General features: G+C 43.8%; 1 protein-coding gene across 5 annotated transcripts in view; it reads left to right on the top strand.

Moving 5' to 3' along the window:
- Positions 1-12,694, top strand: part of LOC112256430 (CAP-Gly domain-containing linker protein 4) — an 86,192-nt gene that overhangs the window by 20,540 nt on the left and 52,958 nt on the right. For all 5 annotated transcript variants that reach the window (XM_042325568.1, XM_024429693.2, XM_042325571.1 and 2 more), the window contains exons 7-9: positions 2,710-2,952; positions 3,806-3,941; positions 4,237-4,368. In XM_042325568.1, the coding sequence (XP_042181502.1) occupies positions 2,710-2,952; positions 3,806-3,941; positions 4,237-4,368 (511 nt within the window). The remainder of the gene's footprint in view (positions 1-2,709; positions 2,953-3,805; positions 3,942-4,236; positions 4,369-12,694) is intronic.

The raw sequence follows: 12,694 nt of genomic DNA, 5'->3' as shown, positions 1-12,694 counted from the left end.
AGAATGCATTGTACTTTTATTCAGACAACAAGGAAAGGGTTAAGGTGAAGGAGCAGGTAAAGACATAGGACAGGATGTGGTTTGAACTCCTATTACTGGGGATATTGTGTAGTCCGGAGTCAGACAGAAGTGGTGGCACTGCTATCTGCTCTGCTGTTTTTTTGTGAATGACTTTTGGCTATTTCCACCAGTTTATAATTTCTATGTTGGTTGTTTTTCAAGGGGTTTGTTATATCTCGGTCATTGGCACAGATCACCAGCCAGTCGAGATCTGATGCGATGCAGATTTGACAAAGTGTAGATACTTTTGTACCGGTTTCCTCCAGCATCTTCACAAGGTCCTTTGCTGTTGTTCTGGGATTGATTTAAACTTTTCGCACCAAAGTAGGTTCATCTCTAGGAGACAGAGTGCGTCTCCTTCCTAAGCGGTATGATGGCTGCGTGGTCCCATGGTGTTTATACTTGCATACTATTGTTTGTACAGATGAACGTGGTACCTTCAGGTGTTTGGAAATTGCTCCCAAGGTTGATCCAGACTTGTGGAGGTCTATAATTTTTTTCTGAGGTTTTTGCTGATTTCTTTTGCTATTTCCCATGATTTCAAGCAAAGAGGCACTGAGTTTGAAGGTAGGCCTTGAAATACATCCACAGATACACCTCCAATTCATGCACAAAGTAGATGTCCTAACCGACTTACCAAAACTATAGTTTAACATGACATTTGTGGAGTGGTTGAAAAACGAGTTTTAATGACTCCAACCTAAGTGTCTGTAAACTTCCGACTTCAACTGTATCTAATGATGGAAAGCAACAGGGTTGCTACTGTGTACGTGTTTCTCTCTCGGAGCTATTTAGTGCAGACTAGCATTAGCTAGCCAGCTTTCGACTGAAAATAGTCCAGGTCAGTTGTTAGCACTAGCACAGGAACCATATCAGTCAGTGGCCGAAATTGCTATCTTGCTTCTTTGCCGAGCTACTCACCGTTACGAGAAAAAGCCTGTCCAAATGTATGTCCTGGCTCTGTTGGCTGCCTACTAGCTCCTCTTTCACATTTTAATAAAGGTTCAAGACGTGGTTTGATTTACCTGCCCAACTTGCTATCTTGCTGCTATCTTCCACCGCAAGCCACCTACCCTTTACAACCCCTCGGCAAACTACTGCCCATGTCACAAAGAATCCCTTCTCCCAATTAGAGAAGCTGACCGTTTCGCCCTGACCGCCGCCCATGGCAACTGTTGCTGTCAGAAACGGATGCCAAGAGATAAACAAACTATTTGTTTTGGTTGTTAGTCTTGTAACCAGACATGACATGTTAGGGAGCCACCCTCCAGGTGGTATGAACATAACTTTAATGAAGGCTAACTTTGCAAAGTTCCGTATTTGGTTGTGATTATACGTGAGCTTTATCTTCCCCGCGTCTCCTCTGAGCACTAAATGGAAAATATCTCAACACTCTAATTGGTCCGTTGATTCTCCTTAACACCTGTCTGCAGTTAAAAGCGGCTACTGTAGGTAACTAGGTGCCCAGCTGGAAATGTAAAAGAGAAAATTACGGAAGAGCTGCACTGGCAAGGTCAAGGTTTTCCTAGGAATGAAAGTATGGAACTGAATTAAAGGTGTGAAGAAAATGACTACCTGCCACACACCCATTGCCACTGCCGTTTAAATTCATTCCTGGTCACCTGAAGGGCTGTTTTTAACACATCATAACTAGCATTGCGTTAACACCCATGGCCTGACTTTAAACACATTCCAGCTCACACATACAGTGCCTTCGGGAAGTATTCACACCCATTGACTTTTTCCATGTTTTGTTGTTTCAAAGTGGGATTGAGTTGAATTGAATTAGCTTTATTTGTCAACGATCTACACAAAATACTCAGTCAGTGGAGGAAAAAAATATAACTAAGTATTCATCCCCCTGAGTCAATACATGTTAGAATCACCTTTGGCAGCGAAATGTTGAAAAGGTCAAGGGGTGTGAATACTTTCTGAAGGCACACACACACACTCTTCTATCTCCAAAGACCTTAATGCACTAAGGATATGCTTTTTTACAACAACATGATAAATTACTTACATAACATTCATATCATATCGACAGACATTACACATATAGGTCAATCAGCAGCGTGTCCGTTAGCACAGTGTGAAAGGCAGGCTCTTGCAGAGAGCTCCTTTGACAATTCATAAAGAACCACACGCCCCTCCAGAGGGGTGGGTGAGTGAGGTCCCAATTACTTCAGCAGCACCAATTCAAACGCCCTCCCTCGTCTATTACACCTCTGAAGCTATCTCTCCTCTGACACCTCAGTGCTCTGACTGTCTCTCTGACAGTTATGAGGATCTCTGAGGCTTAGCCATTTCACTGAACCCTCAGGGTATGTGCCCGCGTCAATGTACTGCACATGAAACACTGATAGTTTGTATTTTCGTTGGTAATGGTGGTAATCACGTCCAAACTTGAGCTTTCCAGACCTAAGTAGAACCACCAGTCTCATGAAGTGACATTGTTGTTAACTTTTTTGGAGGCTCATTTTTGCTCTATTACTACAGACAGCTGCTATTTTATAAATCTGCTGGGGATAAATCAGTCTACTTCAGTGTTGACTCTCTCTTCTATTCTTTTTTATTCTCTCCCTGTCTTTCTCCCTCTCTCTGTACCCTCATTTATTTTCCTCTTCTTGCCCCATTCCTCTCTTCCCCCAGAACGAGAGGGGCCAGTGCCCGGCCGACGTGGTATCCGAGCCCTTGGACATGCTCTTGGAGATGGCGGACGCCGCCGCCCTGGCCAAGGAGCTGCGCAGCCTGCTGAGAGAGGCCCTTCCCCGGCCCTGCGCCCCCCTGACCCTCCCTGCCCAAGATCCATCAGGCCTCTCCGACAAGGCTCGGCTCCAGCTCATCACCATGGGCATCCAGCTGGGCGACCGCGTGGTCATCGCCGGTCAGAAGGTAAGCGGCCAGTTCCATAGCCATCAATTAAGGGTCTCAAATCCACAGACTGTCATTGGTTGATTGTCCATAACTGGTAGAGAAAAAAGGAGCCGTCTGCTTATTTGAGTGAATGATTAACAGCTCATCTACCATGACAATTACTGATTGTAACTCTTAACAACATAGCACTCTGTGAAAGATCATGACACTCTAGCCCCAGGAAAATGTCTATGACAACACCATCTTTGGTGGTCAAGTATATTTTTCTTCTTCTTAAGACAAGGGAAGGAAAAGAAAGGGATGAAAAATAATAGAAAAAGGTGAAACGGTGAATTTAAGGACTTGTAATCTGTGTTGTGTTCCTGCCTGAAGACACCCTCACTCCTACACGCACACACTCCAAACAGATTCTGAGTGCGCGCGTGTGCACACAGACAGACAGACAGGGCCCCCTCAAAGAATAAGCTATTAATGAATTCCTGCGCCACACTGAGAGCGAGAACGCCGGGCGTTGAGTTCACACAGATTGGCTAATCATAACCCTATTTTCTCCCTGCCGCTCTGGCGAGCCAGGCACTTTGATCTCTATTTTCTTTTAATTCATTTTTGTCCCTTCTCCTCTATGTGTTTATAGTTTTGGACGCATCAAAACACGCTTGAGTTGCCGCGGGTTCTTGATAGGGGGGCCCGCCCTTACCTAAATGCGCAGCCGTGCTCTCCCAAGGATGGACAGATAGAGGATGAAACAACCATATTGAGAGAGTCCCCCCCATCCTATTTTTTTACTGACTGTTTATCTTTTGGAGTAGGGCCCTGTTTGTTGGCTCTATAGCTGTTTAATGTGTGTGTGCATCTGTGTGTGTGTATTCAGGTGGGCACTCTACAGTTCTGCGGCAGCACCGAGTTCGCCGGCGGTCTTTGGGCCGGCGTGGAACTCGACCAAGCGGAGGGGAAGAATGACGGATCCGTCGCTGGAGTTCAGTACTTTTCCTGCCGCCTCAAATACGGTATGTCCGCTACAACCCCGACTGACAGTACTCCCTAAGCATTAATCAATCCAATCGCTGCGTATCACCATAGACTCAGTCGATATCCATCCGAAGCTATTAGGACCTATCGAACAAGTTGGTTGCTCAATGGCGTCTCACTATTGCAAGAGCTATTCTCCTCATGTGAGTTGTGAGTGAACATCTCAAATGGCTGCCCCAATCTGGTGTTTGGCCCATTTTGACCTCTTGCTCTCTTCATTGCTATTAGCAATCTCTTTTTCTCTATCTCTTCTCACATTCTCCCCCCTGACAGGGATCTTTGCACCCCTGTCCAAGATCAGCAAACCCTCAGAGCGATGCAAAGCCAGCACCCAGAGAAGTGCCACCCCCATACGGCCCTCACAGCGCAGCAACCTGTCGCGCGTCACCTCCAAGATCAACACAGGTAATAGTTTCTCTGACAGGGACTTTAAATATTTGTACCACGTCAGTGGATGGATAGGCTACAGGGTAAAGGATAGTTTGGCCTATAGTCCCTCGGGCGACAAAGACAAATGGACCTACCTGTGATGGAAAGCTCCCATCGTTATGAAAGCATAGAGAAACTCCTGAGCCTGAAGGGCTGAGAGGTTGAGTTAGGGAGGTAGGGAGCGGAGTCGGACAGGTGGGAGAAGATGGAGAATGGCATAAAGGGAGGAGAGCCAATTTCCACTTCACCGTTTATCTCATTACACCCCCTCCAGGATGTGTTTTCTGGGGACCCATACACATTAATGCATTATTAGAGGAAACACATCACAGAAACACACACCTCGCCACCTCACCCTCCTTAATGACATTCGTTTTCGATGCAATGTCTCAACCCCCTTCCACCTCAATATGCTTCCACTGGCTGAGACATAACTCTGAAATTAATCCACTCTGGGCGGAGGGGGGGGGGGTGTACTCTATAACACAAAGCCATGATTCAGACTGTAATGGTCATGTAAACCATAGCTTCTCCACCTCCCTGCTGCTCGGGGGTGGCAAGAAGAGGGGCCAATGACGAAGTCACAAACCCCATGAAAAGCTAACCAGATTTCCGGGAATGCCCGACGGAAAGGCGCAATGCCACCTCTGATGTTTGTGACTCAATCTTTCCCCCACCTCACCTGGGAATGAGTAGGTTTATCTGTCTGTCGGAGCTCTCCGGGGCAAAAGTCAAGTTCTCTCCCAAGCCTTGATTGGATTGTCTTGTTGTGGTGGCCTGCCTTTTTCGCTGCATAATACATGCTTACGGAGAGATGCCCACGGTGATGAGGCTTCTTCAGAGGAAAGATGGCAATTCTTGGGTTTGGGTCTCATCCTCTGGTGCTATTGCTTCTCACCATCTCTGCTAGCTTGTTGTTGTTGATAATAACCATCTTGACTAGGTCTGTGGCAGTCATGAAATTTTGTCAGACGGTTATTGTCATGCAATAGTCTGCCAGTCTCACTGTAATTGACCGTTAATGAACATACACACGTTTAGCATCTCCAGGCCTCGACCCATACAAGCCGTTGGAACATCTACATTTAAAAAAGTCTAATAGATAAATTGAATATACTGTACACCATCACAATAAATCCATTATTTATTTTAGGCAAGTATAAAGAAACGGTTTGATAAGAAGAACATTTATTTCAGAAGAACAGAATGAGTACTGTATGTTACTGTCTATGTGCCATAGCCTGTAGGCTTGTTCATTAAGCAGACAAGAGATTTTTTATTTCACCTTTATTTAACCAGGTACAACTGCTACCTGGCCAAGATAAAGCAAAGCAGTTCGACACAAACAACACAGAGTTACACAAGGGATAAATAAAAGTCAATAACACAATAGAAAACTCTACATGCAGTGTGTGCAAATGTAGTAAGATTAGGGAGGTAAAGCAATAAATAGGCCATAGTGGCGAAATAATTACAATGTAGCAATTAACACTGCAGTATAGATGTGCAGAAGATGAATGTGCAAGTAGAGATACTGGGGTGAAAGGAGCAAAAAATAAATAACAATATGGGGATGAGGTAGTTGGGTGGGCTATTTACAGATGGGCTGTGTACAGGTGCAATGATCGGTAAGCTGCTCTGACAGCTGGTGCTTAACCTCTAGCGTCGAGCAATCCCATATCCGGGAGCGTAATTATAGCCTCAAGCTCATTACCATAACGCAACGTTAACTATTCATGAATATCGCAAATGAAATGAAATATATTCACTCACAAGCTTAGCCTTTTGTTAACAACACTGTCATCTCAGATTTTCAAAATATGCTTTTCAACCATAGCTACCCAAGCATTTGTGTAAGAGTATTGATAGCTAGCATAGCATTAAGCCTAGCATTCAGCAGGCAACATTTTCACAAAAACAAGAAAAGCATTCAAATAAAATAATTTACCTTTTGAAGAACTTCAGATGTTTTCAATGAGGAGACTCTCAGTTAGATAGCAAATGTTCAGTTTTTCCCAAAAGATTACTTGTGTAGGAGAAATCGCTCTGTTTTGTTCAAATTAACTCCATAATATCGACAGAAACATGGCAAACGTTGTTTAGAATCAATCCTCAAGGTGTTTTTCACATATCTATTCGATGATAAATCATTCGTGGCAGCTGTGTTTCTCCTCGAAGCAAACGAAAAATACACGCAGCTGGAGATTACGCAATAATTGCAACGGAGGACACCAAGCGGCCACCTGGTAGATGTAGTCTCTTTAGGTCAATCTTCCAATGATTTGCCTACAAATACGTCACAATGCTGTCGACACCTTGGGGAAACGACAGAAAGTCTAAGCTCATTCGTGATCCACACACAGCCATATAAGGAGACATTGAAACACAGCACATTCAAAATCTGGGGCACTTCCTGTATGAAATTTCATCTTGGTTTCGCCTGTAGCATTAGTTCTGTGGCACTCACAGACAATATCTTTGCAGTTTTGGAAACGTCAGTGTTTTCTTTCCAAAGCTGTCAATTATATGCATAGTCGAGCATCTTTTCTTGACAAAATATCTTGTTTAAAACGGGAATGTTTTTTATCCATAAATTAAAAGAGCGTTCCCTATATCCAAGAAGTTAAAGTTAGTGAGGGAGATATGACTCCAGCTTCAGTGATATTTGCAATTCGTTCCAGTCATTGGCAGCAGAGAACTGGAAGGAAAGGTGGCCAAAGTAGGAGTTGGCTTTGGGGATAACCAGTGAAATATACCTGCTGGAGCGCGTGCTATGGGTGGGTGCTGCTATGGTGACCAGTGAGCTGAGATAAGGCGGGGCTTTACCTAGCAAAGACTTATAGATGACCTGTAGCCAGTGGGTTTGGCGATGAATATGTATCGAGGGCCAGCCAACGAGAGCATACAGGTCGCAGTGGTGGGTTGTATATGGGACTTTGCTGACAAAACGGATGGCACTGTGATAGACTACATCCAATTTGCTGAGTAGAGTGTTGGAGGCTATTTTGTAAATGACATCGCCGAAGTCAAGGATCGGTAGGATAATCAGTTTTACGTGGGTATGTGAGTAAGCCGATGTGAGTAAGATCTTTAGACAGGTCAACATACACAAGGCCGCAGGCCCAGACGGATTACCAGGACGTGTACTGCGAGCATGCGCTGACCAACTAGCAAGTGTCTTCACTGACATTTTCAACATCTTCCTGTCTGAGTCTGTAATACCAACGTGTTTTAAGCAGACCACCATAGTGCCTGTGCCCAAGAACACTAAGGTAACCTGCCTAAATGACGACCGACCCGTAGCACTCATGTCTATAGCCATGAAGTGCTTTGAAAGGCTGGTCATGGCTCACATCAACACCATCATCCCAGAAACCCTAGACCACACTCCAATTTGCATACCGCCCCAACAGATCCACAGATGATGCTGTCTCTATTGCACTCCACACTGCCCTTTCCCACCTAGACAAAAGGAACACCTATGTGAGAATGCTATTCATTGACTACAGCTCAGTGTTCAACACCATAGTGCCCTCAAAGCTCATCAATAAGCTAAGGACCCTGGGACTAAACACCTCCCTCTGCAACTGGATCCTGGACTTCCTTTCGGCCGCCCCCAAGGTGGTAAGGGTAGGCAACAACACATCTGCCACTCTGATCCTCAAAACTGTGGCCCCTCAGGGGTGTGTGTTTAGTCCCCTCCTGTACTCCTTGTTCACCCACGGCTGTATGGCCAAGCATGACTCCAAAACCATTTACGTTTGCTAATTACACAAAAGTGGTACGCCTGATCACAGACAACGATGAGACAGCCTACAGTGGCTTGCGAAAGTGTTCACCCCCCTTGGCATTTTTCCTATTTTGTTGCCTTACAACCTGGACTTAAAACAGGACTTTTGGGTGGTTTGTATCATTTGATTTACACAACATGCCTACCACTTTGAACAAGAAATAAGACAAAAAAACAGAACTTGAGCGTGCATAACTATTCACCCCCCTGAAGTCAATACTTTGTAGAGCCACCTTTTGCAGCAATTACAGCGGCAAATCTCTTGGGGTATGTCTATATAAGCTTGGCACATCTAGCCACTGGGATTTTTGCCCATTCTTCAAGGATAAACTGCTCCAGCTCCTTCAAGTTGGATGGGTTCCGCTGGTGTACAGCAATCTTTAAGTCATACCACAGATTCTCAATCGGATTGAAATCTGGGCTTTGAATAGGCCATTCCAAGACATTTAAATGTTTCCCCTTAAACCACTCAATTGTTGCTTTAGCAGTATGCTTAGGGTCATTGTCCTGCTGTAAGGTGAACCTCCGTCCCAGTCTCCAATCTCTGGGAGACTTTAACAGGTTTCCCTCAAGAATTTCCCTGTATTTAGCTCCTTCCATCATTCCTTTAATTCTGACCAGTTTCCCAGTCCCTGCGATTGATTAACATCCCCACAGCATTATGCTGCCACTACCATGCTTCACTGTGGGGATAGTGTTCTCTGGGTGATGAGGTGTTGGGTTTACGCCAGACATAGCGTTTTCCTTGGAGCCAAAAAGCTACATTTTAGTCTCATCTGACCAGAGTACCTTCTTCCATATGTTTGGTGAGTCTCCCACATGCCTAAATGTGTTTGCTTATTTTTTCTTTAATCAATGGCCTAGCTCTGTGGAGTGTACGGCTTAAAGTGGTCCTATGGACAGATACTCCCAATCTCCGCTGTGGAGCTTTGCAACTCCTTCAGGGTTGTCTTTGTTGCCTCTGATGAATGCCCTCATTGCCTGGTCCATGAGTTTTGGTGGGCGGCCCTATCTTGGCAGGTTTGTTGTTGTGCCATATTCTTTCCATTTTTTAATATTGGATTTAATGTGCTCCGTGGGATATTCAAAGTTTGAATTTTTTTTATAACCCAACCCTGATCTGTACTTCTCCACAACTTTGTCCCTGACCTGTTTGGAGAGCTCCTTGGTCATCATGGTGCCTCTTGCATGGTGGTGCCCCTTGCTTAGTGGTGTTGCAGACTCTGGGGCCTTTTGGAACTGGTTTATATATATACTCAGATCATGTGACACTTAGATTGCACACAGGTGGACGTTATTTAACTAATTATGTGACTTCTGAAGGTAATTGGTTGCACCAGATCTTATTTAGGGGCTTCATAGCAAAGGGGGTGAATATATATATGCACCACATTTCCGAAATAAGTAATTGTTTTCACGTATATTACATGATATCCATATAATAATCCATTTAAATTACAGGTTGTAAATGCAACAAAATAGGAAAACACCAAAGTGGGTCAATACTTTTGCAAGGCACTGTATAGGGAGGCGGTTAGAGGCCTGGCAGTGTGGCGCCAGGAAATTAACTTCCCCCTCAATGTGTGTAAGACAAAGGAGCTGATCATGAACTATAGGAAAAGGAGGGTATCGATTGGGCTGAAGTGCAGCTGGTCGATAGTTTCAAGTTCCTTCGTGTTCACATCACCAACTAACTATCATGGTCCAAACACAAGATAGTTGTGAAGAGGGCACGACAACACATATTCCCCCTCAGGAGACTGAAAAGATTTGGCATGGGTCTCCAGATCCTCAAAAAGTTCTACAGCTGCACCACCGAGAGCATCTTGACCGGTTGCATCACCACCTGGTATGGCACATGCTTGGCATCTGACCTTAAGGTGCTACAAAAGGTAGTGCACAAGGCCAGTACCTCACTGGGACAAAGCTAACTGACATCCAGGACCTACAGTTGAAGTCGGAGGATGACGTACACCTGAGCCAAATACATTTAAACTCAGTATTACTGTCACGCCCTGACCTTAGTTATCTCTGTTTTCTTTATTATTTTGGTTAGGTCAGGGTGTGACTAGGGTGGGTATGTTAGTGTCTTGTCTAGGGTTTTTTATATATCTAAGGGTTTTGTAAGTCTAGGGATATGTATGTCTATGGTGGCCTGAATTGGTTCCCAATCAGAGGCAGCTGGTTACCGTTGTCTCTGATTGGGGACCATATTTAGGTAGCCATCTACCATAGGGTATTTGTGGGTTCTTATTCTATGTTTAGTTGCCTGTCTGCACTGTCGTTGCCTGTCTGTATTAGCTTCACGTTAGTTCATTGTTGCATTTCTTTAATAAAGTAAGAATGTACGCTTACCACCCTGCACCTTGGTCGCTTCCATACAACGACCGTGACAATTTCTGACATTTAAATCCTAGTAAAAAAAACTGTATTAGGTCAGTTCGGATCACCACTTTATTTTAAGAATGTGAAATGTCAGAATAATAGTAGAGAGAATGTTTTATTTCTTTCATCACATTCCCAGTGGGTCAGAAGCCTACATACACTCATTTAGTATTTGGTAGCATTGCCTTTAAATTGTATAACTTGTGTCAAATGTTTTGGGTATCCTTCCACAAGCTTCCCACAATAAGTTGGGTGAATGTTGGCCTATTCCTCCTGACAGAGCTGGTGTAACTGAGTCAGGTTTGTAGGCCTCCTTGCTCGCACACGCTTTTTCAGTTCTGCCCACAAATTTTCCATAGGATTGTGGTCAGGACTTTATGATGGCCACTCCAACACCTTGACTTTGTTGTCCTTACGCCATTTTGCCACAAAATGCCTTTCAGGTTATGTCGATATAGGTCTCATTTTACTGTGAATGTAGATACTTTTGTACCTGTTTCCTCCAGCATCTTCACAAGGTCCTTTGCTGCTGTTCTGGGACTGCACTTCTCGCACCAAAGTATGTTCGTCTCTAGGAGACCGAACTCGTCTCCTTCCTGAGCGGTATGACGGCTGCATGGTCCCATGGTGTTTATACTTGCGTACTATTATTTGTACAGATGAACGTGGTACTTCAGGCATTTGGAAATTACGCCCAAGGTTGAACTAGACTTGTGGAGGCCTACAAAAAAAATTTCTGAGGTCTTGGCTGGTTTTCTTTTGATTTTCCCATGATGTCAAGCAAAGAGGCACTGAGTTTGAAGGTAGGCCTTGAAATACATCCACAAGTATACCTCCAATTGACTCAAATGATGTCAATTAGCCTATGAGAAGCTTCTAAAGCCATCGTTTTCTGGAATTTTCCAAGCTGTTTATAGGCACTGTCAACTTAGTGTATGTAAACCTTTGACGCACTGGAATTGTGATACCGTGAAATAATGTCTGTAAACAATTTTTGGTACAATGACTTGTGTCATGCACAAAGCAGATGTCGTAACCGACTTGCCAAAACTGTAGTTTGTTAACAAAAATTTGTGGAGTGTTTGAAAAACGAGTTTTAATGACTCCAACCTAAGTGTATGTAAACTTCCGACTTCAACTGTGTATATACTAGACGATGACTCCAACCTAAGTGTATGTAAACTTCCGACTTCAACTGTGTATATACTAGACGATGTCAGAGAAAGGCCCAAAATATTGGGAACATTTTAATTTTACACTGCTGCTACTCGCTTTTTAAAAAATCTATGCATAGTCACTTTAGAAATTACCAAGACTAATCTGTACCCACACACATTGACTATATTGTTTTCACCTTAGTTTATTTAGTAAATATTTTCTTAACTCTATTTCTTGAACTGCGTTGCTTGTTAAGGGCTTGTAAGTTAGCATTTCACGGTAAGGTCTACTACACCTGTTGTATTCCGCGCATGTGACCTTTAAAATGTGATTTTATTTTATTTTTTAAAGCTCTAGTTAAATATCAAGCTTTGAAGTAATTTTGAGTACTTGGTTACTCATGTTCATCCCTACAAGGTACCTGTTAAATACGTGTAGTTTCCCTGCAGTTTTCTCCCCCTTCACTTTGGATTAAAAAGAAAGACTAGCATCACATTGAAAGGCTCTGGACTTTCTTGTAATGAGTATCTATTCAGACATTAGTCAACCACTCAGCTTCACCATTCAACCATTTAGCATCAGACACCTAAAGGCTGAACTATGAGAAGATGACCATTGTGGTGAAATCATTTCCTTGTATTGGATAACAATGAATGGCCGCTTCCACTGTCCTTGGGTCCGGTTTTGATTGGGGCTCTTGCGTGGGAGTGACCTCTCATTCGCACGATGTTGGAATCTCTCTGAGGGCCTTGGTGACCAGTGCTGCTTTTCAATATGTCTATTTTTGTTCTCCCACGCTCTCTATAGTCCCCTTCACTGCAATGTCACGCTGTCTTTCGTTACATTTGCATCACCAACTCTCTTTCTCTCTCTTGCTTATTTTTCTGAGTTTCACTCTTTCTTCCTCCTCATCTTGTTGGCAACCTTCCCGCTTTTCCTATGTTTTTCTTATTTTTGTGTCCGTTTCAC

This window comes from Oncorhynchus tshawytscha, linkage group LG08 (assembly GCF_018296145.1).
Source record: "Oncorhynchus tshawytscha isolate Ot180627B linkage group LG08, Otsh_v2.0, whole genome shotgun sequence".
Taxonomy (NCBI): domain Eukaryota; kingdom Metazoa; phylum Chordata; class Actinopteri; order Salmoniformes; family Salmonidae; genus Oncorhynchus; species Oncorhynchus tshawytscha.
Note: the sequence above shows the minus strand (reverse complement) of the source record. Positions and strands in the feature narration are given on the sequence as shown.